This window comes from Oryctolagus cuniculus, chromosome 1 (assembly GCF_964237555.1).
Source record: "Oryctolagus cuniculus chromosome 1, mOryCun1.1, whole genome shotgun sequence".
Taxonomy (NCBI): Eukaryota; Metazoa; Chordata; class Mammalia; order Lagomorpha; family Leporidae; genus Oryctolagus; species Oryctolagus cuniculus.
This window is the reverse complement of record NC_091432.1, coordinates 105270811-105298570: the sequence shown is the minus strand read 5'-3', so window position 1 is coordinate 105298570 and position 27760 is coordinate 105270811. Positions and strand designations below refer to the sequence as shown.

The window sequence follows — 27760 nt, the reverse complement described above, 5'->3', positions numbered from 1 at the left end:
AGCTGAACCTCTACCTCATCTCATATACAAGAGTTAACTCCAAGTGGATCCAATATCTCAATGCCAGAGCTAAAGCCATAAAACTCTTAAAAGAAAACACAAACATAAATTTCATGAGCTTAGACTATCATTTCTTTTTTTTTTTTTTTTTTTTGGACAGGCAGAGTTAGACAGTGAAAGAGAGTGAGAGAGACAGAGAGAAAGGTCTTCCTTCCATTGGTTCACCCCACAAATGGCCACTACAGCCGGTGCACTGTGCCAATTCAAAGCCAGGAGCCGGGTGCTTCCCCCTGGTCTCCCATGAGGGTGCAGGGCCCAAGCACTTGGGCCATCCTCCACTGCACTCCCGGGCCACAGCAGAGAGCTGGCCTGGAAGAGGAGCAACCGGGACAGAATCCGGCACCCCAACCGGGACTAGAACCCGGGGTGCCGGCGCCACAGGAGGAGGATTAGCCAAGTGAGCCACGGCACTGGCCAAGACTATCAGTTCTTAAATATGACACCAAAAGCACAAACAACCAAAGAAACAATAGGTGGGGCTGGTGCTGTGGCATACAGGGTAAAGCCGCTGCCTGCAGTGCCAGCATCCCCTATGGGCACTGGTTCCAGCTCCCTGCTATGGCGTGGGAAAGCACTAGGCGACGGCCTAAGTCCTTGGGCCCCTACACCCGTGTGGGAGACACAGAAGCTCCTGGCTTTGGATCAGCACAGCTCCAGCCGTTGCGGCCATCCTGGGAGTGAACCAACAGATGGAAGACCTCTCTCTCTCTCTGCCTCTCATCTCTCTCTATGTAACTCTGACTTTCAAGTAAATTAAAAAAATAAAAAAGAAAAAAAGAAACAATAGGTTACTGACGCTGCATAAAAATTAAAAATCCTTGTGTTGTAAAGAATATCAACAATAAAGTGAATAGGAAACACACAAAGTAGAAGAAAATATTTGTAAACTGTATATTTGACCAGAAACTTACATGCAGAATATATTTTTTAAAAATTCTTAAAATTCATTGTAAGTAGACAAATAAACTAACTTTAAATGAACAGCCTCTGAAAAGACATTTCTTCAAAGAAGATATAGAAATGACCTCAACACCATTAATCATTTGGGCAATGCAAATGCACGCTACAATGAGATAGTGCTTCCTGCCCACTAGAATGGCTGTGGTTAGAGACAGAGAATACCAAGTACTGGGGAACACATGAGCAACTGAAGCTCCCAACACTGCTGGACGGGATGCAGAATGGGACAGCCACCTTAGAAAACAGCCTTGCATTCCTCCAAAGGTTACACACGGCGTTGCCATCTGACTTAGCAATTCTACCTGGGTGTAAATCTAGCCCATAGGTTGCATGACTCCATTTATAAGCCATGTCTAGCATAGGCGAATGTATGGAGACAGGAAGATTCGCGGTTGCCTGAGTTTGAGGTGGGGGTGAGAGGAAGGGGATGACTGTTAAAGGGTACAGAGGTTTTGTGTGTTTTTTTTTTTTTAAGAGGTGACAAAAGTGTTTTCGAATTGGTTGTGGTAGTGGTTGCTCAACTCTATGACTATATAAAAATCACTGAATTGTATACTTTCTATAGGTACACAATTTTACTTGGATAGTATGTGACTTTTACGTAAAGCTGCCATTATCGATATGTAACAACCCGGTGTGTGTATCCTCATACAAACATATATATGTGTATAAATGCATGTATATATACATATAAGTATGCAAGCGGTCTTCAAGAAGCTCATGGAAAATGTGTTATTAAAAAGCTATGCATGGATTTCGAAAACATTTTTCCACCAAAATAACAGCCAATATAAACTTTTCCTACCAAATGTTTGAATTACCTGTGTATATGAAAGGGGTTTCAAAAAATTCATGGGACATGGAATGAAGATAACATGAATTTTCCATGACCTTTCTGCAGTCCCTTCATATTGGCGTGGTGGCTTCTGGGTGACGAGGTTACAGGTGAATTCTGCTGCTGTTTTGCTTAGGTCTACGCCAGCAGAGAATGCTGCTGCTGAGACCCCCACAGCTGAGGGGGCGGGGGCCGTTCTAGCTGACACCCAGCTCCCTTCCCAGCTCTAGGATCTTACGCTCTACTTGGGCGAACACTAAAAGGTGGAACACTGTCTAAGTGACAGGGGACCAGGGTCCTCCCCGGGGGCAGTGAGGGGCACGGCTCTGGGATCGGCTAAGAACTTACGGCGCTGTAGTTCCTGAGGGCCAAGTGGGCTTTTCCCATGTGGAAATACGCCTTCGTGTAGTTTTCATCACACTGCATGAAAGAGAATGGCTGATCAGACGTTTAGTGGATTTCCAGTCGTTAGCTGATCTGCTAAGCACTCGGCTGATCCAGTTAAGGCAGAGCTGTGGTTCTCAGGATGGCTACCAGAGTTGACAATTAAAACTTTCTACATCTGTGACCAAACTACTTGATGCCTGCGAGGAGCCTGGGTGCACAAGTAAGCTCTCTATCAAATTAGTGACACCTGCCAGTTGTCATGTCCTTCTAAAGGGCCTGCATCAGGAAGCAGACCAGGAACCTGTCGTGCAGAAGAGCTCTCCACGCCGGCCGAACAGTCCCGGCACCTGGGGTGCTTACACAGCTCTTCCCCAGGCTGTGCCCCATCCCGCTCATCCTCGGGACGGGCCCAGGCGTACGTAATTTTTCAAGCTCTCTAGGTGATGCACATGCACACCTACACTGGAGAACCACCGCTTTGTCAGAAGAGAGACTGAGCCTGGGAACAGACCTGAGGCTACCAAGCATCTCAGTGGGTGGGGCAGTCCCACAGCGGATTATACTGGGAACTTCCAATTTCATTTAAGATCGGGCCGGACGCCCCCTCCAAATGGCAGAATTGAAACTTATGACTGAGAACGGATCCTTTCCACAGGTGGCCCTGCACCTGCCTGCTCCAGTGACTGTAACCCCACAGGGAATGATTTAGCACAGAGAAACTAAAGTCTGAAACAGGCATTTAGTTAACTAACGTGTCAAGGCTCTTCTATGTGCACAGCGTGATGCTGGGTCAGAGGCTCCTCAGGGCCTGAGATTGAGAGGTCGGGTGTCTGCGGCTTGGGGGCGCATTCTCACTGGGCTGCTGCTCAGCCGTGGGGTGCTGGCCCCGCCACCTAACTTTCCCGGCACTCGCTTTCCTCCTCTAGAAAGTGAGGGGAGAGCCTCTCTCGCACGTTGCTGTGAGGAAGAATCATGTAAAACAGGCACTGCGGGGCCAGGTAACGCGTCATTAGCTCTGTTGCTGCAGTACAACAGCCATCCCTTCAGAGCAAATGAGAAACTAAAGAGCAGAATAAACAACAGAAGAGGGGACAGGGCTGCTGGAGAAGCCTCTACAGATGCATGTCCGTGCGTGTCATTTCCGATGACGGCTGTCACGGTAATGACAGCACAGGAACAGTCTGAGCTACACTGTTCAGGTGAACCATCTCGGGAAAGCCTTGTACCTACTCTAGGAAGTAGATACAATTATAATCCTCACTGCACAGAGCAAGGAACTAGGAGTTGAGAGGTTCAAGGTCACACGAATAGTAAGTGGGAGAGGTGGAGTTTGAAATTTGGTCACTTAACTCCGGGAAGCAAGGGCTTGAAACTTAAACCTCCTTCTGAAAAGTGCTATATTAAAAAAATAAATATGGCTGGTGCCGCGGCTCACTAGGCTAATCCTCCACCTGCGGCGCCGGCACACCGGGTTCTAGTCCCGGTCGGGGCGCCGGATTCTGTCCCGGTTGCCCCTTTTCCAGGCCAGCTCTCTGCTGTGGCCCGGGAAGGCAGTGGAGGATGGCCCAAGTGCTTGGGCCCTGCACCCCATGGGAGACCAGGAGAAGCACCTGGCTCCTGGCTTCGGATCAGCGCAGTGTGCCGGCTGCAGCTCGCCGGCCATGGCGGCCATTGGGGAGTAAACCAACGGAAAAAAGGAAGACCTTTCTCTCTGTCTCTTTCTGTCCACTCTGCCTGTCAAAAAATAAAAAAATAAAAAAATAAATAGCTGCTATGGAAAAATGCCAGAGAAATAGTTTAGCAGAAGGAAATCTAAAGAGCTGTAATCTACACCAGTGCATGCAGAGGAGGTGGAGTCTGGGCTGGATCTTGACTGGTGCGGAGAACTGAAGAGAGGAGGATGCAGGGAGAAGGGGCTGAGCGAAGTCCTGTGCTGGCAGAGAGCCGGGGCTCCCAGGCCAGTGCAGCGGGACTGAGCAGGTGCTGGGCACGGGGAGCTCGGGCTGCAGCGGTGAGCCAGACCATGACTGCACAGGGAGGACTTGGACGCCGGGTCGCCATGTTCACACTCAGGTGCCCAGAGGAGGGAAAGGCAGGGAGATGACAAGACCATAGCCTCACTTGGAGCAAGGGCTGATGTCTGAAATCCTGGTGAAGGGGGTGGGAGGGACAGAAGGAAGTGCAGAGCTTTGCTGAAGAGGAGCTGGCCAGTCCCCACTCAATGAGAAGGGTTTGAAGGAGAATGGGAAGACAAGGCCGGATACAGGCAGGCAGAGAGGAAGGTGAGTGGGATGGAGAGGCAGCTTGTAGACAGCCTGAGTTTCAGATGACGCCGATGACCAAATGGAAACACACAGCAGGTGACCGAAAGGCAGCCCTGGAGCCAAGGGCTCGGGTGGGAGGGACTGGGTAAGCAGGTCTGAGAGTCATTTGCAGAGAAGAGAGTTGAACCCGTGAGAGGAGACCAGAGCCCTGGGGGAGCACTGTGTCTTCTAGGAGATAAAGAAACCAGCGAGGCAGGGGCTGGCAGTGTTTGTAAGAGGATTAGGCTACTACTTGACAGACTGGCATTCCATATCAAAGTGCTGGTTTGGGTCCTAGCTAATCTTCTTCCAATCCAGCTTCCTGCTAATACACCTGGGGAGGCATTGGAAGATGGCCCAAATCCTTGGGCCCCTGCCACCCGTGTGGAGGATTCGGATGAAATTCTGGGCTCCTGGCTTTGGCCCTGCCCCAGCCTGGCTCCTGAAGTCATCTGGGGAGTGAACCAGCAGATGGACACTCTGTTCTCTTTAACTATGCTTTTCAAATAAATAATAAATCTTTAAAAATAAACTAATAAAAGGAGATCTCTTTTAAAAAGAATTTATTTGAAAGGCAGAGTGACAGAGAGAAAAGGAAAGACAGAGATCTTCCCATCTGCTAGTTGACTCCCCAAATGGCCACAACAGCTGGGGCTGGGCCAGGAAAATGTCAGGAACTTCATCTGGGTCTCCCACATGGGTGCAGGGGCCCAAGGACTTGGGCCATCTTCTGCTGCTTTCCCAGGTACACTGGTAGGGAGCTGGATCGGAAGTGGAGCAACCGGGACTCGAACTGGTGCCTGTATGGTACACTGGCATTGCAGGCGGCAGTTTAACCTGCTGTTCCACAGCGCAGGGCCCAAAGGGATCATCTTATAAAAAAGAGGAACAGGAAACACCAGCATGTCCAATGTTCATCACAGACTCATTGGCAGAGCCCCAGGGAGGCAAACGGATGAGCAGCTGGAAGCCCTGGCCACGGCCACCGTCAAGTGGGTGCAGCTGTCACACTGCCTTTCTCAGATACTGCCCCCCAAGGGCTGCTCGCAGAGTTCTGTACTACCAGGCCCGTTCTTCTGTGCTCATGGTTCAACCCTCAGCACGATTTTCTCGGGGCACCCCAGGTTCCCTTTAAAGGAGTCCCACCTTCGGAGGAAGACGGATTGGGTCGTGCAGGAAGAGTCCTGCCAGGAAAGAAATGAGTCCAGTCCCAGCTGAAACCGGCTCTGCTGCCCTATCCGCCTTGACAAGAAACGTCTGTCTTCAAATTTCATTACATGGACTGGTCTCTAGCCACTCAAAAGTGGCATCAAAGTCCAAATACTGTCCATGAAGGAGTGCCAGTGACAGTCATGATTGATATTTTAAAGACCTGTAAGGACACTGAAACTTTTTCTTTTAAATCACAGCTTCCATATAGTCAAGGCCATTATTAGTTTTTAGAACTCCTTGTATTTTTTTCCCATCCCTCCCGGTGTTTACCAAAACCTCTTCAATAAAGAGCCTGGCTGGGTGTTTCACCAGACTGACTGTGGAGTGGCAATGGTTTTAATGTCAGCTCCGCTGGGCTCCCGTGAGTACCTGGGCGCGGGCCAGTGTGGTCCCCGGAACCAACACCATGGTGCATTGACTTCTTTGGTTCTTCCCAGATCAGAAAAGATCCTTTGGGAGGCCCTGAGAGCAGATTTTCTTTTTTTTACGAAAGGGAGTGAGAGATCCACACCCAGGGATTACGGGATTTGCGGGTTTCCAAAGAGAGGCCATTTATAGAAGATGGCTAAGAGCTCATTCTAGTTAAACCAATACTAGCTTTGTGATCCTGCACAAGTTAATCTCCGGGGCTTGGCTTCCTTGTTAAAAATGCAGGGGAAACAGTGAGATTGAACTGAACTGCAGAGAACAGTGTGGTGTTGCTGTTACCATTGGACCAGCGCAGGAAAAGGTCCTTGCCTCTCCCTTTGCTCACAGAGTGATGGTAGAAAGAGCCACTCTGATCAGGCAAGGTGACTAAGCCAGCTGGAAGGTCTGTCCGGAGCTGTGAGGAGCTGCATGTCAGTGGCTTTGGGCAATTCTTGTGAATCAGAGATCACAGCAATGCAATGGGACAAGACTTGCCCCATGCTGTCTCTTCTAACAGATAAGGAAGTCAGACACTCCAGATGTCAGTTTTAAAGGATCCCCAGGGTTTCATGCGCTATTCGAAGAGAAGGTTGACTTTCCAATTCATCCGCATCCCCAGTGCTCACGCTCTCAGGGTGAAAGAAGCAAGCAGATGTGGTCAGCATGTTGCCACCACCATGTGCCTTGACTTGGGCCATGCTCTGGGCTAGGATTAGCATTAGGACTCAAAGCCACAGGATAAGCCTGGCGCATTCTTCTGACACCTCGGTTATTTACGATAACACCCTCCTATTAAAACAGGTGAGGATTATGGAGTGCCATGCAAAATCCACAAGGACTTTTTAGATAGAACACTCATCTTAAAAGAAACTGCAGGGGCCGATGTTGTGGCATAGCTGGTGAAGCCAACACCGGCAGTGCTGGCATCCCATATGGGCACTGGTTCGTGTCCTGCTGTTCCACTTCTGATCCAGCGCCATGTTAATGCACCGGGGAAAGCAGTAGAAGATGGCCCAAGTGCTTGGTCCCCTGCACCCACATGGGAGACCCAGAAGAAGTTCCTGGCTCCTGGCTTTGGCCTGGCCCAGCCCTGGCCATTGCAGCCATATGAGGAGTGAACCAGGGAATGGCAGATCTCTCTCTCCCTCGGTTTCTCCCTCTCTCTCTGTAACTCTTTCAAATAAATAAAACTTTTTTAAAAAGAGAAAGAAACTTCATACTTTCTGTGTCCAGACCCTCAAGGGTCTCATGTCCATTCTGGTCTGACGTCAGCAGCACTCCATGTCAGAAGTTGGAGAAATACTAGTTTTGGTTAGTTAAAGACCCCTGTGACAGAACAGAAGGGAAATGTGAATTAAGGGTTCTTTAGTTACCTGCAATAACGTTGCTAAGAAACGAGCGTGCCATTTCTTTTAAAGACTCCCACACTTCTGCACACCTGTGATGGTCCGAGGACATGTCATGTGCAGAGTGGTGCGATCTGCCTGAGGACTGACTACGACTGAGCCGGAATCCTTCCTTCCGGTTATACGTCTTCAGACAGAGGGTATGGGTGGGGGCTGGGGTGCGGGGACAGCACAAATTGATGAGGAAGAAAGACAACAGTGCAGGGAGCAGCTCTCGAGGCTGGCTCTAGCGGAGAGAAGGCATTTACACTATCCCATGGAGCCAAGCAGGAAAGAAGGAGCTGTTAGGACATTACCCTTAAAGACCACTACAGCAGCTTCTCTGGAGTGAAGCTATGGTGAGCCGTGCCAGAACCCTCGCAATAACTCTACGCTATCCCACTTTGGAGATGAGGAAGCTGAGCCCTTTTCCTACCACGACACACGGACAGCTCCCTTCACTTCAGCATGAAGACACCGGGCCCCAGCAAGCCCAACACCGTCTTGTGGGAAGGGAAGTCGTCTCTTACCTTCAGAGCCCAGTTGCAATCCTCCAGCGCCTTCTGATAATCCCCCAGTTTTATGTAAGCCTACAACGACACAGACAGCTGGGGCTCACACACAACTCAGCGGCAAGCAGTCTTTGGCCACACAGGAAGACCCGATGGGACAATGGTGGTGAGAAGTCGCCGGCTGCTGCCTGGATCTGTCAGGGAGCTGGCAGGAAACACATGGAACACTCACCCCGGGCAGCTGGGGAGTCTGAGAAAGGCATTACTTACAGGCTGCCACGGTGGGCAACCACTAGTACCACAGCTAGCACCGAGGGCTGGGAGGAAGGGAGCAGCGAATGAAATGGGAGAGGAAAGCTATGTTCAGAGATCTGCCTGGGGGGCAGGCGTGGTGGCGCAGTGAGTTGAACTGCTGCTTGGGATGCCTGCACCCCACATCAGAGTGCTTGGTTCGAATCCCAGCTGCTTTGCTTCTATTCCAGCTTCCTGCTAATGCGTACCCTGGGAGGCAGCAGATGATGGGGTCCCTGTTGCCATGTGGGTGACCTAGATGGAATTCCTGGCTTCTGGCTTCAGCAGGGCCCTGCTAAGGCTGTTGCAGGCGTTTGGAAACTGAGCCAGTGGGTAGAAGATCTAGCCATAGCCTTTTCTCTTTCTTTCTCTCTTTCAAATAAATAAAAACAAGTAAACTTTAAAAAAAAAAAAGATTTATTTATTTGAAAGTCTGAGTTACACAGAGAGAGGAGAGGCAGAGAGAGAGAGAGAGAGAGAGAATTCTTCCATCTGCTGGTTCACTCCCCAGATGGCTGCAATGGCTAAGAGCTGTGCCAATCCGAAGCCAGGAGCCAGGAGCCTCTTCTTGGTCTCCCACATGGGTGCAAGGGCCCAAGGAGTTGGGCCATCTTCTACTGCTTTCCCAGGCCATAGCAGAAAACTGGATCAGAAGTGGAGCAGTCAGGTCTCAAACCGGCACCCATATGGCAGTAGCTTTACCCGCTATGCCACAGTGCTGGCCCCCACAAATAAACTTTTTTAGAAAAGAAAAAAATGCCTGATGTGAGCCGAGGCCTTTACTGCAGCCATAAGTTATAGAATAAATACCCAGTTTCCTTTCTTTGGCTCTTACTGGCTGAACCCACAAGGAAGAAAAAGGGCTGGGACGCCAAAGAAACCACACAGGCCAGTCTGCCAGGACATAGAGCTGCCCAGAGAAGGATCTGGAGGGGAAACAGGAAATACTCAGGCACACTGAGCACTCTGCAAAGGAAGGGCTAAGTTCTAGCATCTACCCTGCTGTGAATGTTCCAAAAGGATGCTGAATGCTAAAGGGAATCAGGAAAACAAGAGGATAAATAAGGGTTAGTGAGGATGTGGGCATCCCATATGGGTGCCGGTTCTAGTTCCGGCTGCTCCACTTCCGATTCAGCTCTCTGCTGTGGCCTGAGAAAGCAGTAGATGGCCCAAGTCCTTGGGCCCCTGCACCCATGTGGGAGACCTGGAAGAAGCTCCTGGCTTCTGGCTTTGGATCAGTGCAGCTCTGGCCACTGCTGCCATCTGGGGAGTGAACCAGCGGATGGAAGACCTCTCTCTCTCTGCCTCTGCCTCTCTGTAACTCTGCCTTTCAAATAAATAAATCTTAAAATAGACATTTAAGAGTCAGATCATCACCACAAAGCCTCAGTGCTGGGGGCACTCCTTTGACATCTCCTAGAATTGGGCAAAATCAAGAACGGACTTAGACTTCTGTGACGCAGTCACACTACACCGACTTGAGAATTTAGTTCATTTGAAGTGTCCAAGGGCTGGAGACGTATAAACAGGTGAGCGTCTGCTTAGAAACAAGCACAGTGGCCTCTGCCTTCACCCTGGCCACAGGAAGTGGTCAACACAGGCTTCCCAGGCTGCGCTCAGCAGATCTGAGCAGTCTTCTTTCAGAAAGCACGGTAAGAAAGGAAAACCTCGGCACTGATGACGGAGTGGCTTCCCAGGGTCCTGTGCGTCACCAGGAGTAAACCCAGTAAGAGGGTGACACGTAGGTTGCCCATGATCAAAAGTGTACCAGGCGCTGCAACATTCTTAGTGAGAAGCCCGATGAGATATACGCATGGACAAGCCAATTATAAGGGCAGTGTTGCGAGTCATGGGGAATCCGGGCATCCAACCGTGGTGAGACGGGGGCGGGCAATGCCTGCTGGTGATTCTGCAGTGCCGCTCCAGAAGGCAGGCCGCCACGCGGGGCTTTCGGGAGTTCGCTTCTGGACTAATTGAAAAGGACAACTGCTGGAGCTGTCTCTTCTACAAAGCCCCGTCCTGTGCTCCGGGGCCCAGGCCTCATCTGGAAGTCAGAGGATGCGAGGAGAAGCTGGCGTCGTCTGGGCCGCGGCAGCCGTGACCTCGTGGCATGGTTACCCAGGATACACACAGGCCCGGGAAGGCTCCGTGATTTCTCTACATGCTCTTTTACCTTTTTTTAAAAAAAGTATTATTATTAAGGGCTTGGACTCAACACCCTGTAACTTTCTCATTCTCCTCTGATTTTCCACATTTTGAAAAGAACTACTTTTCCAAAGGGCAATTCAACTCCGGATTCATTTAACTTACACCAGCAATCTATTGATCATAACATCAGCTCCAGGAGAAAAACAAAGCCGTGAAAGTGTGCGTTTTCTCTCCAGCGGGCAAGCCCAAGTCACAGGTTCCTTACTAAGTGTTTCCTAACACTGCAGGCAAACAGGGGAGGCATTTTAAAAATAGTCCGTGGTTCAAATGATTCGTAACAACGGGCAGCACATTTTGTGTTTATCCGTGTCTGAGTAAGGTCTCTCCCTGGGCAGGCTGGAAGGAATTGCTTCCCTAAAGCTTTGCGTTGCATTTACTTCCATTTCTCCAAATCCATTCCTAATGTGATTCTTCAGAACTAATCAAAGTGCTGCTTAAAATTGAGTATGGCAAAAATGTAATTAATTTAGATGACTCGGGGTATAGATAGTCTGAACGAGATGTAAGTCTGGATTACGTAACGTTTTAAAAGCAATTCAATTTTATTGCTTTCAAATGCCTCCTGACTCACAAAGACTGCATCAGGATGAGAAGGCAGATGTTTTTAGAGACCAAATCTGGAGATAAATAAGAGGGAACTATGATTATTGTATTAACTGCTTTCCTTTAAATGATCCTTCTGAATTGTCAACAGAAACTTAGCTCCCTTAAATGGGATTACTGTTCCTCCAACATCGTGGAACTCCGCAAGGACTGAATGGATTTCTGTTGTAAATAAGGCATCGGGAGTGGGGGTGGGCAGCAGAGAGCAGATTTCCTCTAAGAAAGTTTATCATCTTGTTAGAGTGCTAAAATGTACGTGACTAACCCAAGCTCTGGCCATCTGGTTTACCAAGTCACTCCCTTATTACGAGATTCCTCCAGGCCTGGGTAGGTAAATGACGCCTCCTCTCTAATCTGACTTCTGCAGGCCGCTCCAGGGCTGGGGTTCCGCTGCTCTCCCATTAGTTTCGTATTAAAGTCCCTGTCGCTCCCCAGACTTTCTGTCCTCCTGTGCCTGCTTTCAATACTCTCCCTCAGCATCCCACAGCCAGACACTCTTCACCCAGAGTTCCAGAAATTGGAGCTGATGAGAACTCGGCTGTGGCCCCGAGATCATTGTATGCCGGTCCTGCTGACATCCGCTGGCCAGCGCGCAATCACAACCTTGAACCTGTCAAGTTTTCAGGCCTGAGCCACAGAGAACTCCCACTCAAAAGCTCAACTGCTTTTCAAAGGTAAGGTCACAGGCGACATCTTTGGTTCAAGTGAGAACCAAATTGGCCTTGCCACTTCATTACGTAGCAGGTAACACACATCTGGGTGAGGGCTTCTACCTGGGACTCCAGGAAGCGCAGCTTAAGAGGGACTTTTGTGAAATTGGCTGTGTGTGCATCAGCTAAGCCACTTCCCCAGTCACAGAGCATTCGCCTTAAAGAGGAGTCGATTCGATGAGTAAGACGCCTGCAGGAGGGCAGCCCTGCGGCATTAACTTCGTGCAGCACAGTCCTGAGGTGTCACAGGCCACTCCACTGGGCTAGTTCTCTTCTATATCCACATAGCCAAGGGCCCGGGCACCATCAGCGACGCAGCCTTGCTGAACCCTCCTTCAGTGATGTTCCACTGGGAGCTTGAGGCGACAGGACTCACACCACAGGAACTGGCAGATGCTCCGTGTCCACCAGCTCCCCCACACCCAACCCAAAAGCCCGCCTGCTGTTCCAGGTCTGGGGGCGCCCGCGCATGGCTCACTGACCTGGGCTCGGTTGGTGTAGAGGACCTTCATGTCCTTCAGCTTCTCCAAACCCTCGCTGTAGTGCAGGACAGCTGTGTTGTAGTCGCCTCTGCCAAAGGCCTCGTTCCCCTTCTCTTTCAGGGCTGTGGGGGGCCAGGGCACACAGGTGAGCGCTCCTCTCACAGTTGCCACCCCCGCTTCTCCAATTCCACTCCGGACATCCTGGCCTGCCAGGGATCCCAAAGGGACTCCTCTTGCTCCTCCCTGCAGACACTCAGTGCCGGCGTCTTCAGGTGTGTCTCCTGAGAGCGGCTTCTTGGTACAAGTAGACTTCTGCACCAGGGCTCAGAACCACTCCAGCCTCACCACTGAGGCCAAACCGGAGGGCTCAATGCCTCCGAGAAAGGGGCAGGTAACTGATCTGCTAAGTGACATGGGAGCATCCACACCTGCAGCACACACGCCCCCCGGTGGCAGGAGGTAAGCGCTGGAAGCATTCTTCCGTCCTGGGCCCCCTCCCCACACACACGACCCTGTGTCTATTTCTCTCCTCCTTTTTCACACCTTTGTCTGTCTTGCTTTGTTTTTCTTCTCCATCTAAGGCTAGGCTAGCCAGTGGTACCTCACTCCCATCCTCTACCCCACCCCCTTCCCCCTGGGCATGGTGCTGCACCCTCCATTCACTCGGATCTGCTAAGCCCATCCACAGCTTAGAGGCAGGGCTGACCATGGCGGTGAGTGGGGGCGACGTCCCACTCCTGCCTGCTGCAGCACACACACAGGGCAGACTGCCAGGGACTGCTGCCTGGCCCAGTCCCCCTGCCTCGGGCCTGTCACCAGCCTGCCACCTGGGAGCCCTGTGCCTGGGGGCTCTTTCCAGGGCGCGCGTCCCAGCTGCAGGAAGGCAGGGAGGGAAGGGCTGACAATTACCGTCTGCCAAGGCTTTGTTTTCCCTTCTTCTCCTGGCTCGTTCCTTTGCGTCCTTTTCCACAGATGCCAAGAAGGCCTCTGACCGCGGAGGCATTTAAATATTAAAAAGAAAAATCCAGATAGGAGCGTTAGTTCTCGAGTTCCAGTGCAGGAGAAAGCTATGTTAGAGCGTCACAGCCACACCTCTCATGCACGCACACGCACACACGATTAACTTGGAGGCAACTGAAGTGACATTTTTTAAAACTTGACACTAAATGGCAATCTGTGTGATGTATTATTATGCATGATGGTGATGACTGTGCTTCAAATGTGAATTATGCCTTTTAAAAAAGGTTTTCTTTGAAGAGAGGCTTTTTTTTTTGTTTCATTTAGCATAATGAGCCTCTGTGCTGAGCAACAGAAAATATCTGGGTCCCTCGAGCAGCTCCAAGTAAACTGGATGACAGAATAACTGAATTCAGTGTATCAGAGACTGGCCAGGAGAAAATACAGAAAAACCTCCGTGTGCAGTCCCCCTCTGACCAGTTGTGGCAGGAACGGTTTTCATCTGTGGGTTGTGTGTAAGCCCAGAGGCTATCATTTAAGGGTCTGGATGTACGATCATTAAAAACTGATCTTAAATAATAAATGGCAGATATGGGAGAGAGAGATTCTGTCCTTACCTGGGTTTATTTCCTCTGTATTCTGCAGGACACAGGTTGTCATAAAAACAAAGAAACAAAGTTTAAAAACCACTGCCTGATTTATACTTTTAAACTAAGAAGGGAGATAAAGTACAAAGAGGGAGAGGTGGTTCCCACTAATTTGGAAGGGCCCAGGATCAGCGGGCTTGGTTTACATCCGCGGATCTGACCTGTGCAGAACCAATGCTGGGCAGGTGAAGGGGCCCAGGTGTGGCTTTGGGAGCAGGAACTACGGGGTAGAAGAATGAATGACCCTAACAGCACAGTTTACGTGTCACATGCAAGCTCAGTGGGTAGAGGGGCCGAACTTTTATTACAACAAACCCAAAGGCTGTTTAAAGATAATCCAGCAGGAGCAAGAGGGGAAAAATTCAGCGCTTCTACTTCCTCGTGGAAAATAAATCTAGTACATCTAAGAAATAAAAGACTGTTTTGGCTTCCCCAGGCAGTCTGAGATTCACCCACAGCCTCAGTGCCTGTGTTCTTGCTGCACCCACTTAGATCCCCACCCTACAGGAAGGGACACCTCCATCGGAGCTTGCGGAGGGCTGATCGTGGTCTTGTTCAAGGTGGTCCTGCACCCGTCCTCCTCCTCCCGGGCCCCCTCCATGAGCAGTAGTCTCTTTTCTGTCTCCAGGACGGCTTTCTGCTGCACAGCTGGGTCATCGGAATTCATCTCCTGAATTAAATTGGCTAGAGGAGGAAACAGATGTGAATCAAACAAACAAGGTCTTCACAAGATTCCATCCGCGCGAGAGGATGGTGCAGACGATTAATGGAGACAAGCTCAACGAGGGAACAACAAGGCAGAGGCAAGCAATACAGAGCGATCAGAACCAACGTGAAACAACCAAAACCAGCAAGGCAGAGGCAAGCAATACAGAGCGATCAGAACCAACGTGAAACAACCAAAACCAGGATCTATTTTGCCTAGAAAAGACTGCAGGAGAATTTAACAAGGGACTTCAAGGAGCACAGTGTGAGATATTATTTAATTCAACAATAACCTACAGGGGAGCTTATTATGAGTTAGATATTATGCTATTATGCTGAACACTATAGATAACAATGATGGAATAAAAAAGGTTTCTATTTAAAAAAAAAAAACTGATAATTTTGTGTGGGAGATAAACGTGTAAGTACAGACAGCTCTGACATCACAAAACAACCTTGAAAACTCCCCCACCTGCCTTCACTTTACTGCCTACCCAGCTTCGGTTCTATGCCCCATCACTTGGTGGTGATCCCGCCCACATACCTCCAACTCCACCACACAGACAAAACTCCAACTTCAGATGAATCCAACTATCTACCTGTGAGCCTTTGGTACAGGGATACTGAGTAAGGATGGAGAAAGACAGATGCTTGGGGGAACTAGTCCTCAACTGAACCTTCAATGAGGCACAGCAACCCTTATTGTTATGCTAGGCAAGTCATCCTATCAATCTCCCAAAGGCGTTGAATCTAAACCTGACCATTTCACACAGGTGACCCGACCAATTCAGAGACGAACATCAGAAAGGAACTCTTTCAACTTCCTGACATCAAAACTACTAGTGGATACGTGTCTGCATCTTTCCTCCCCACCTACTCCAAGGAAGAGCTGTCCCTCCTCCTGTGCTCAGCATCCCATCAGCCTGTTTTGTGTAACCAGGAACCTACACACCAATGAATGAGCCCAGTTCCCAATGTTTTCAGCCTCTCCCAGTTGGGTGTTCTCCCTAAAGGGCTTTGTCCCCTTTAAATGTCTCCCAAAGCCCTGACTCCTGCCCTTCACATCTAAACTTCTCAAAGACACTGTCCTGTTTCCATTCCTTCATTTCCCACCTGACCCTTGGCAAATTTGGCTTGAAAATTTTTAGCCATAAATCTTTCAAACACACAGAAAATAATCTAATAGCATTTCTGCTTCCACCTGCGAGTTTGTATCCTTTCTCTAACATTTAAATCACTTGGCTTTTGTTGCATAAGACACCACCTTAAATCTTAGTGGCTTAACTGCATTTAGTTCACAATCCTTTGGGTTGGCAATTTGAGCTGGTCATATTGGCTAATTGTTCTTTTGGTTTCAGCTGGGCTCACAGATCATATCTATGGTCAGCATCAGTCACCTAAGTGGCTCTACTTTGGAAAGATATTTGGTTGGGGCCAGCTCTATGGCATAGTAGGTTAAGCCACTATCTGCAGGCATCCCATATGAGCACTGGTTCAAGTCCCAGCTGCTCCACTTCCCATCCAGCTCCCTGCTAATGCACCTGGGAAAGCAGCAGAAGATGGCCCAAGTGCTTGGGCTCCTACACCCATGTAGGAGACTCGGAAGAAGATCCTGGCTCCTGGCTTCATCCAGGCCCAGTCCTGGCTGTTGTGGCCATTTGGGGAATGAACCAGCGAATGGAAGACCTCTCTCTCTTTCTGTAATTCTTTCAAGTAAGTACATAAGTAAATTTTTTTTAAAGCTATCTGGCTGCTGTCCCACGCAATAAGAACAAACAGGCAAAGTGTACCTTATCCCGTGACAGGAGTTCCCAAGAGGAGCAGGAGAGCACTGCCCAGTTCATGAGTACTTTTCAAGCCTCTGCTTGTGCCATGTTTGCAAACATCCCTTTGGCCAAAGCAGAGTCACATGACCAGTCCAGATTCATGGGGTGGAGAAAGAGACCCTGCTATTGTTATAATGAAAGGATTTTTTTTCAGTCTACTAGAGTATTATATGTACATATTTAAACATTTTAAATAAATGGTTATAGAAGTGCATTCTCTTGCAACCATTTTTTCTCTCAGTGTACATTAGAGATTTGTTCTGATACATATGGTCTCAGGTGATTCACTTTAATCAATCTTTATATATACCAGTTAATCTACTCTTATTGATGGATAGCCAGATGTTTAATTTTTGTCTTTAAACAGTAGATAAATGCCAAGTTGAATACTGGTATGTGTAAGCATATTTCCTTGTGTATATCTGTTATCTATAATTCAGGATATGACTGTACTAAGTTCTCCAAGCAGTATACAAAAACAGTTCCCATCCCTCCACGTTCTTGTCAACATCTGCTATTGTCAAATTTTTAAATTGCTGCCACCATAATGGATGAGAATGGTATCTCAATGTTCTGATTCAGTCTGCTGAGTATGATTGGGACTGAATATTTTTTTACTGGTTTGCAGGCCATTTGGATTTCTTCTGTGAAGTGCCTGCTCCTATTCTTGGCCACTTTTCTACTGGATCATTTGTCTCTGTTAATTTAGGATTCCTTTAGATAGTCTGGACTGGTTACATGTATTTACAAACATTGTCTTCTTGAATACCATCTGTTTCTTCATTTTTTTGTGTGTGAGAATACTTTATAGTCTTTATTTTTTTATTTGTATCTCTTTGGTCATTACTGGAGTTGAACTTTTTTTAAAAGATTTTTTTAAAGATTTATTTATTCATCTGAAAGTCAGAGTTACACAGAGAAGAGACGGGGGGGTGGGGGTTGTCTTCCATCTGATGGTTCACTCCCTAACTGGCTGCAATGGCCAGAACTGTGCCAAATTGAAGCAAGGAGCCAGGAGCTTCTTCTGGGTCTCTCATATGGGTGCAGGGGCCGAAGGACTTGGGCCATCTTCTACTGCTTTCCCAGGCCATAGCAGAGAGCTGCATTGGAAGTGAAGCAGCCGGGTCTCAAACCAGCGCCCATAGGGGATGCTGGCATTTCAGGCCAGGGCGTTAACCCGCTGCGCCACAACGCCGGCCCCTCTTCATTTGTTTTTATGGGATCTTCTGTTGAAATTTCCTTTTTCATTTTAAGGTATTTAGTCCACCTGGAGTTGATTCTTGTGTACGGCAGGAACGTTATTTGTGAAAGGGTCCCTGCCTCTCTGCTGATGCACCTTGTTGTCCTGGGTGTGAGCATGGATCTACTCTAGGCTCTTCTCTCCTCCCCTCCTGGATCGATTGTCTTTTCCAACACCAAAACACCCACGCAGTAGTCCCAATAGCCTTGCAATAAATCTTGGACATTGGGTAGTGCAGGTTGTCCCACTTTTTTTTTTTTTTTTTTGCCCTGCTGAATTTTCTTGGTTATTCTTTGTCCTTTGCTCTTCCATGTGAACTCTGGCAACTGCTTGTTGAATTTGAGCACAAAGCACCTTTGGAATTTTGATCTAAATAGTAATTGACTACATAGAATAATACCAGAATTGGCATATTTGCCAAATAAATCTTCCCTTCTATGATAAAAGTCTCCATTTATTTAGATAAATATCTTTTAACTAATTAAGTTTTGCATTAAACCAATTCAATATTTAACTATAACTTCATTAGAATATCCCTTCTCAGGGCCAGTGCTGTGGTGTAGTAGACTAAGCCTCTCTCTGTGGTGCCAGCATCTCATAAGGGCACTGGTTTGTGTCCTGGCTGCTCCTCTTCCAATCCAGCTTCCCGCTTGTGGCCTGGGAAAGCAGTAGAAGGTGGCCCAAATGCTTGGGCCCCTGCACCCACATGGGAGACCCAGAAGCAGCTCCTGGCTCCTGATCGGCCCAGCTCTGGCCACTGAGGCCATTTGTGGAGTTGGCCAGCGGATGAAAGACCTTTCTGTGTCTTTCCCGCTCTCTGTAACTCTGCTTCTCAAATAAATAAATAATCTTTAAAAAAAAAAAAAAGGAATATCCCTTCTCAATCCCAAGATATCACATTACACTTGGTTGTGTAACCCTAGGCTGCTTCTGGCTGTGACAATTTCTCGCTTTCCTTGTTTCTGATGACCTTGATGATTCTGAGGGCTGCTGCTCACATATCTGATAGTATGAACAGATTAACAGAGAAGGGAAATATGGGATGCACACACAATTTGAGTTATCTGGTATTTTTCTCATGGGTAAAACAGAGCTACAGGACTTGGGGAGGAAGACCACAGCACATCGTATTGAGGGTACATGCTGTCAACATGATTTATCACAATGTTAACCTTGACCTTCTGCTGAAAGTTGCATTGGTCAGCTTTTCCCACTGTAAAGTTACTTTCTCCCCTCCCTTTCTACACTTTGGAAGCAAGTCACTAAATGTCTCTCAAATTTAAGGGTGTAAGAGTTATGCACTACCTTCTTGATTAGGGATCATCTACATAAATTATCTGTTATGGGAAATTTTCTATTTGGTTACTTATTTATTCAATCACTTATTTAGATCAGGATAGATTTGTGGACATTTATTTCTCACTCTGGATTTGTTTTGTTGTTCAAATGGTTCTACCTTTGACCGCTGGAAGCTCTTTCAGTTAAATTTTATAATTTTTCTCCATAAATGTCTTGTATATATTTGCTTTACTTTGGTGTTGTGAATGAAGGCTTTCTTGAGGACAAAAATTAAAAACAAAACTATCATATGAAAAAAAAAGGACCTAAATGAAAGATCTCTCTGAGTGAGATCCCATTGGAAAGAACGGGCCATCAAAGAAGGAGGTACCTTTCTCTGAAGGGAGGAGAGAACTTCCACTTTGACTATGGCCTTGTCGAAATAAGATCAAAGTCGGCGAGCTCAGGGGGCTTCCGTGGCCTTGGCAACTCATGACTAGAGCCTGGGGAGATTGCTGACGCCTTAAACAAGAGTGTCAATTTGTTAAGTCAACAACAGGAGTCACTGTGCACTTACTCCCTATGTAGGATCTCTGTCCTTAATGTGTAGTTCAATGTGAATTAATGATATGACTAGTGCTCAAATAGTATTTGGCAATTTGTGTTCCGTGTGGGGGCAAACTGATGAAATCTTTACTTAATATATACTAAACTGATCTTCTGTATATAAAGATAATCGAAAATGAATCTTGATGTGAATGGAAGGGGAGAGGGAGCGGGAGATGGGAGGGTTGTGGGTGGGTGGGAAGTTATGGGGGGGAAAAAGCCATTGTAACCCATAAACTGTACTTTGGAAATTTATATCTACTAAATAAAAGTTTTAAAAAAAAGATCATTATGATGCAGCAATCTCACTTATAGGTATGTAACCAAAGGAAATTAGATCAGTACGTCAAAAGGAAGCATTATCCAAAATAGGAAAGATTGGCTGGCGCTGCGGCTCAATAGGCTAATCCTCTGCCTGCGGTGCCCACACCCTGGGTTCTAGTCCCAATTAGGGCGCCGGATTCTGTCCTGGTTGCCCCTCTTCCAGGCCAGCTCTCTGCTGTGGCCCGAGAGTGTAGTGGAGGATGGCCCAAATGCTTGGGCCCTGCACCCGCATGGGAGACCATGATAAGCACCTGGCTCCTGGCTTCGGATCAGCACAGTGCACCAGCTGCAGCGGCCATTGGGGGATGAACCAAAGGAAAAGGAAGACCTTTCTCTCTGTCTCTCTCTCTCACTGTCCACTCTGCCTGTCAAAAAAAAAAAAAAAGATACAGAACTTCCCTGAGTATCCATCAGCAGATGAACAGAGGATGGACACACAATGCTACCCTGCCATGTGTCTTAACATCCCAGTTACAAGCTAAGCGAAACAAGCTGGCCAAGGAAGACGACTTCTGCAGGATCTCTTTCATACGTGGAACCTAAAAAAGCTGAACAGATGTGGAGAGTAGAAGGCTGGTTACCAAGGGTCACAGGGGTGGAGAGGAAGGGATGTCGGTCACAGGGCACTGAGTGTCAGCAGGAATGAGTTCTGGTGATCTCCCATACAGCGTGGTGACTGCAATAGTGCTTTGGAGTCTCTAAAACTGCTAAAACAGGAGATGAACGTTCTTACTACAAGAAATGGTACGTATGTGAGGTGAGGAATATGTGAATCACCTTGATTTGAGCACTTCACAATGTACACATTAATCAAAACATCAAGTTATACCCTATAAATAGATACACTTTTATTTGTCAGTTAAACCGTAATAAAGAAAAATTTAATTACGGTCTCTTTGAAGTCTTTTCCATCTGATTTTAATGTTCAACATGGACTTGCTTTGAGACAATCTTTGCTTGGCAATATTTTTCCATTTTCAAAGTTTCAACTTTTCCTATGTCCTCAAGCTCAGGTGTGTCTGCATTGTGTTACCTGGAGTTTGAGAACCCAGTCTGACAATGTGGCTTAACTGGAGAGTAGCTTGTTTTACTATGGTTCCTGAAACAGTATTTGGACTGAGTTCTAGTATTAGTTGGGTCTGATGCCTTCTATTTACCCAAACCTTTCTATGTTTTCCTCCTTTTCCTTTCCCTTTTCCTCTCCTTGTTGGATCCGTGGAGTTTTCTTTATTCGCTCTGTGGCCTGTACAAGCTTAGGTGTTGTACCTTCTTTTTCTGTTCCTGTAGCGGTAACCCTGACAATTGTAACCAACACGCTAAACAAAATCTAAACTCCCAGCAGCTACCACGTTTTATCCAGCCTTTCTCCATGTTTTATAGTGGGGAGGGTTTTGGATTATCTCATCAGCCAGACTGCTGGAAATGGAAGCCCCCACTTCCTCTTCAAAATTTAGTTTCTCTTCTCACTAATGCTCCAAAGTTGTTCCCATCAGTTACAAAGGTTGCTAAATTTAGCGGTCACTTTTTAGTCCTTGTTTTCATAGAGCTCTCTGAAACAGATGATGCTAACCATGATGTTTTCTATGAATCTTTTTCATTTGGCTCCCATAACTGAATGCTTCCAATTTTCCTCCTACCTCTCAGTCATCATTTTTAGGCTTCCTTTGTTTGCTTCTCTTCTCCCTCTCCTGTCTATATTCTTTTGGTTGGTTTGTTTAAGATTTATGTATTTATTGGAAAGGCAGGGACACACAGCGAGATCTCTTCTTTCATCTACTAGCTCACCCCCAAAATGGGCACAAAAACTAGGTCTGGGTCAGGCCAAAGCCAGGACCCCCATCCTGCTGTCCCACTTGGGTGGCAGGGGCCCCGGTACCAGGGCCATCCTCTGCTGCCTGTCTGGGTGCGTCAGCTGCAGCTGCCGCCTCCCCCACTGCACCACAGTGCCAGCCCGTCTCCTGTGCATCTTTTAAGCTGCACTGACACTCGAGTCTCTGCCTGAGGCCCTCTTTTCTGATATCTCTTTCCAGGTATTCCCATTCTCTCTGATGGCTCCAAACACTAATCAAAAGCCAACCCCTCCTAACTGACATCTTCGCTCCATTCTCTCTCCTGGAATCCGGCCTTCTGAATGTCTGCACTAGCATGTCTTACTCATCAAACTTAACACGTTCGTCTTCCTTCCAAGTCTGTTCCAGCTTCAAATGCCTGTCTCAGTCAACGGCCTAACCATCCACCTGTCATTTCACCAAAAACTCTCAAAACTCACCCTGGTCTTTATTCTCTCTCAGACCTCAAAGCCATCAAACACCAAAGCTTGTCAAGGATGACTCTGAAGCACACCTCACATCGACCTACTATGTTCATTCCCACCACCAAACTCTAAACCAAGCTACCAGTCTCCTTTCCTTGGAATATTCTAATAGGGCCTAACTATAACCTACATTCTACACCACAGCTGCAGTGACTTTATAAGCCAGGAATCTGGTCATGTTTCTGCCCTAAGCAAACCCTTCCAAGGATTCTCATCACTCTCAGGAGAAACAAATTCCTACTGCAGCTTCCAAAGTCTTCCCTGCTCTGGGCTCCCTACACCCTGGCGAGAGCTCTCGCTGAGTGAACTCTTCATCTCTCGGGCCAGACAGGCTTTCTACTCCTTCATTTCCCCCCCATCTTAACTGCCAGTTTCCTTCTGTCCCACCTAGAAAACTCTCTGGGCTTCTCATCCACGGCCACATCCTAACCACTTCAGATTCTGGCTTAAATTTTCCTTCTTCAGGGAAACTGTATCCGGCCTCTGTTATAAACTGATTGTATCTCCCCAAAATTCATATGTTGAAACCCTAGCCCCAGTGGGACTGGATTCAAAACAGGACCTTTGAAGAGTGGAGCCCTAATTCAATGTGGCTGGTATCTTTGGAAGAACACACACAGAGAGATGGCCATGTATGGAGAGATGGCCATCTGCAAGCCAAGGAGAGGCCTCAGGAAAACCCAACCCTGGCAACACTTAGATCTTGGACTTCTAGACTACCGAAACTCAATTTCTGTTATTTAAGCCACCCAGTCAGTGGTATAACAGCCATAATAGACTGATACGACTAATACAACGCCTAAGTTGGGTTAGATTCTCCTGTACATATTTTGAGGCTCTCTTTATATCACTAATCACACTCCAAGTTACTTGTTTAGTATCTGTTTGCCCCACTGGCCCGTAGATCTCCTGAAAGAAGGTGATTTCTTTTACTGTACCTTGCAATGCCTAGAAACACTCAACACAAGGCAAGTGCCCAAGAAATGCAAGTACAGACTCTCTACACACATGGCTATGTACACTTCAACTAAGAAAGCATAAAATAAAATTCGAAACTCCGTTCTTCACACCAGCCACACTGTAAATGTTCCACAGTCACATGCGGCCACTGATCATCGCGATGGGTGGTACAGACTACAGAACTTCTCCATCATCACAGAATGTTCTCTTGGATAGCAGTGGCATTTAAGACATCTGCAAGAACTTCAAGTACGAAAACCTCAGGTAAAGAAAGCCAGGGAGGCAGAGGGAATGACAAGGACCATGTGAATCAGAACATGAGTGGGAAACTAGAAGTGGCCTGTTGCTGCTCAAGTGCGAGGCAGGGAGAGGTGAGCGCTAAGGACAAGGTCATGCGAGGACTTCAGTCCTGATGAGAGCTTGGAATTGACTGATTGGGAAGGATCCAAGCAGAGAAGTGTCTGGGCCAGATCTGCATTTTAGATACATTACTCTGTGGGGAGTAAAAGCCTGGAGGCAGGAAAACAATTAGGGGGTTGTTGAAGTAGTCTGGGTAAGAGGGACTGGAACAAGGGGAGGGTGGGCGAGGATGGCGTGGCAGACACAAGTGAAAACTAGATATCTGATTGGATGTAGGGCGGGACTCGTACATTCTGGGTGGTGGTGCCACCAACCAAGATCAGGTTGTAGGTTTTGTTTGGGATGGGGAAGGCAGGGGGAGGAAAGCCAGGACGACTCCATTTGGACACACCGTTTGAGGTTATTTACAGTGGACATGACAGTTAGCCACAGAGGCTAAGGCCTGGACAAGAAAGCCGGGTGGCACTTTAGGTGTGAGGGTCACCAGCAAACAGGTGGTGAAGCCACGTGCTTAGCCTGGACCCCTTGGAGAGAAAGGTGAGCCGTAAGCCTCACGCTCGTGAACAGCGTCCAGGGAGGAGCAGAAGGGAGGCCAATGAGGAACAGAAGGAACACACTAGGGATGGATCGTTTAGAAAAGTATCCCAACCCTTAAAACTACTTTATTCTTTGGGTTCATACAGTCATGGCCAGGAAGAGCAATTTAAACTATCTATATCGGTGCACATCAAAAGTCTGAGGAAAAATGTAATTAATGGGTAAGTTTATTTTGGCACAAAATTTTTTTGGAATCCATGTTTTTCATACAACGCATTTCCCATGAAGACCTTTCGTATTTGCTACGTGATGTCTGCCGGTTGGTTGGTTTCTGTCCTCAAACCAGATCCCTGAAGTCCAGAGACGGGGTTTGGAATCTCCTGAACAGGATCTGGGGGTGTACTTTCTCTGGGCCCCCACTCCTCTTGCTGAGAAGGGCAGAGAAGGGGATGACAACCATAAGCCATCCATCTAACATGCTACATGTGAAGGGAAGCCACTTGATTTGTGTCTCCAGCTCAAAACCAGAAACGGCCCCGCCTGAAGACAGAGTGACCTGGAACTGATCGAGAAGGCTCGGGCGTGATCCCGAAGGGAGCGGCCACGCTCATCGGCAGTAAGAAAATGACACGGAGAACCAGGCAGGAAGCTTAGGTAGGAGAAGCTGAGCTGGAATTTTTTTCCTATAATTTCTCTGTAGCGTTGCATTGGCACTCCACCCTCTTTCTTACCTGTCAATCTGGCAGGCGGACTTTCCCATGAGGCCCCTGTGTCTCATCCGGAACCAGGAAGGAGGAACGCCAGGAAACTTCCAGAAAGCCGCACACAAAGGGCACCACCCCCTGGCTTATAAGAGACACTGATACACAGGGACACCCTCTTCTGCTCTTAGCTTCTGGCCCTAGCGTTTGGGGTCTTCTCTGGCCTCCTCCAACACTCTCTCCTCCACTGGGCAACAACACTCTTGCCCAATGACGGCTATCTCCCCGTGGGGGGTGGCTACACTCACACGTGGATGTATATTCATATTCATTCTCTCTAAATATGTCCTGCACTTCCCTGCGCACTGCATTTCCACCTCTGCTTTGAATTCTCTCTGTGGGGGCAGGAGCTTGGAATAAAGATGAGGCCTCTTATACCCACAATGGAAACGGACGCTCCTTTTGACCCGAAAGAGCTGTCCACCTGAATTCCAATCAGAAGGTTTAACAGCTTTTGTGCTACCAATTAGCCAGAACATTCTGCTGCGAGACTATAATATAATTTGCTCCTCAATGCTCTGTTTAATTTTAATTTCATTTTTTTTCCTTCAGAGTCATCATGTTGTCACGCAACCTCGGAACCATCTCGGGGCGATCATTTGTTTACCCACTCCAACTCTCCAAAGTATTTCATTTGTTTACGATTTATCAGTACTTACCGACTTCATCCACGTTTTTAAGAAATCTCTGCAAATCTTTATCTTGATTGTCAGCCATTGTGGACCAGAATCCCTGAGGGGTGCAGGATAAATGATGAAATTAATAACAATAAAACACTAAACAGAACTGTCAGGCTTATTAGTCTTCTAAAGCTAAGCCAAGTGATTATTTCTGAGACAGATTTGTGTGTATTAATGTCATGAGCAAGAGCAGGGTGATTCATTTTCACTCTGCCTGCTGTCTGAGGCCAAGGGACACTCATTATTTGTGGCAATGCTTCCAGAAAGCTGCCAGCCCTCCCTCCGCTGGGGAAATCACTCGGCAAAACATTCCTCCAAAGCCAATGTTATCGGCTGTGATTCAGGGACCTGCAGGAAGGCCAGGCGAGCCGCTGACAGGCAGCCAGGAACAGAGGAGGAAGCTAATGCCTGGCGGGACGACAGCTCGGCCTAGTCTGCAGCTTGCACCTGCAGGTGTCACAGGTACCCAGGGATGGGACAGTCGGCATCTGAATGTCCATACTCGCTTAAAATAGGAGCCTCTGGCTTGTTTCGGAGGAGTGAAGAGAAGCTACACATTGGCTGATGGGATTAGAACCTGATGCCACAGTGCTCTGCTCCTCTCCAGCGACTCTGGATTTAAAACGTCACAGCTGTTTCCCAGTGAAGGGGACACGCGGTATCCCCAATAGCACCCACAAGTTCACCCACCACCATGAAAATAGCATGCAGAGGCTTGTGAAATGTGCAGAATCTTTAGGCTCAGCCCCAGGGACTCTCAGTACGCCTGGGATGGTGCTCAGGAATGCACATTTTAAATTTTTTATTTATCTACTTGAAAGGTGGAGACGAGAGAGAGAGAGAGAGAGAGAGAGAGAGAGAGATCGATCTTCTATCTGCTGGTTCACTCCCCAGATGCCTACAACAGCTGGGGCTGGGTTAGGAGCCAGGAACTCCATCCGGGTATCCCACATGGGGTGGCACGGGCCCAAGTATCTGAGCCATCATCTGCCACCTCCCGCGATGGGCATTAGCAAGAAGCTGGAATTGGGGGCCATGCAGGGAATGGGACCCAGGGACTCGGCTATGGGATCGCGGGCATTTTAACCACACTGCACCAGACACCCACCTCCATTCATGTGTAGTGCAGACACTGCGCAGCTGCTTCCAATTTACAAGGAGCGGGAGTAGAACCCACCTATGAGCAGCAACTAGAAATCGCGCTTACAAGCTGTGAGTGTCCTTAATCTCCACCGATCGCCGGCCCTCTGGGCCGAGGCCTCCTCGGTGCTATGGAAACGGTAACACAAACGGGGCGCGCCCCAGGGGTTAACAGAAGCACCAGGCCCGAGGACGTGGCCTCCCCGAAGGGCCGCGCGGCCTTTGAAACTCCCGCGGAACGCGCGCCCGAACCGAGGAAGGCTCCACACCCGCACCGACCCGGACCAACGCCCCGCACCAGGGCACCGGTCTCGGGGCGCCCACCGCCCGGCCGGCGTCCCCAGGGCAAGAAGCGGGCACGGACCGACGGCGAAGGCCAGCTTGCAGCAGTGGGCCCGGCCCGCATCTAGGGCCGCGCATGCGCCACTCGCGCCCGGGCCGCGCGCGGGGGGGCGGGGCCGCGCCGTTGCTCAGCAACTGCTCACCGCGTCCTCCCGCCGCGGCGCCCCACGGAGGTCCCAGCCCGCAGCGCCACCATCCCGTCCGCCGGGACCCAACCCAGCGCCCTCTGCCCGGCTCTGACGGCCAGTCGAGGGCCAGATCCTGGGGGAGACCTCAGCGTTACCCACGGCACTGACCTGACTCCAGAGTAGGACAGGAAATGGCAGTTGGGGCGGAGGGGAACAGGGCCTAGGCTGGAGCCAAGGGAGGCGGGGCTAGAGGCCAGGGGCGTGGCTAGAGGGCGGGGCCAAGCGATGGGACGGGGCGTGGAGCGCTCTCGGTTGCCAAGTTCAAGGCTAAATTGGGGGCCAAGATTTCCAGTGAGGGCACATGGAAGTTGGAGGAAGCAAAGAGCTGGCCTCTAAGGCAAGAGTCAAGGTTCTTGTTTTTGTTTTAAATCTAAAGAGAGGGAGCTTCTTTCCCGTTAATTTAATATCCTTGACCCAAAAGGTCAGCTGGCAGCATACCTAGGAGAGACAGGTTTGGGCTTGAATCTGGTTTTATTGATAATGTGTGACCTTCAGAGAACTGAATAATTTCTTTGACGCTCAGATCTCTCATCTGTCAG

General features: G+C 48.5%; 1 protein-coding gene across 5 annotated transcripts in view; it reads right to left on the bottom strand.

Moving 5' to 3' along the window:
- Positions 1-27419, bottom strand: part of TTC12 (tetratricopeptide repeat domain 12) — a 47445-nt gene extending 20026 nt beyond the window's left edge. The window contains exons 1-8 of one of the 5 annotated variants that reach the window (XM_051849244.2): positions 27330-27419; positions 25531-25603; positions 14478-14644; positions 13931-13952; positions 13266-13343; positions 12357-12478; positions 8081-8140; positions 2204-2275 (exon numbers count right to left, since the gene is read on the bottom strand). In XM_051849244.2, coding sequence (XP_051705204.2) covers positions 2204-2275; positions 8081-8140; positions 12357-12478; positions 13266-13343; positions 13931-13952; positions 14478-14644; positions 25531-25588 — 579 coding nt within the window. In that variant the 5' untranslated portion in view covers positions 25589-25603; positions 27330-27419. Of the gene's footprint in view, positions 1-2203; positions 2276-8080; positions 8141-12356; positions 12479-13265; positions 13344-13930; positions 13953-14477; positions 14645-25530; positions 25604-26659; positions 27103-27176; positions 27201-27329 lie in introns of those variants that run through there. The other 4 variants (XM_051849246.2, XM_002708389.5, XM_070065040.1 and 1 more) reach the window with 4 other exon arrangements.
- Between the last annotated feature and the right edge of the window lie 341 nt (positions 27420-27760).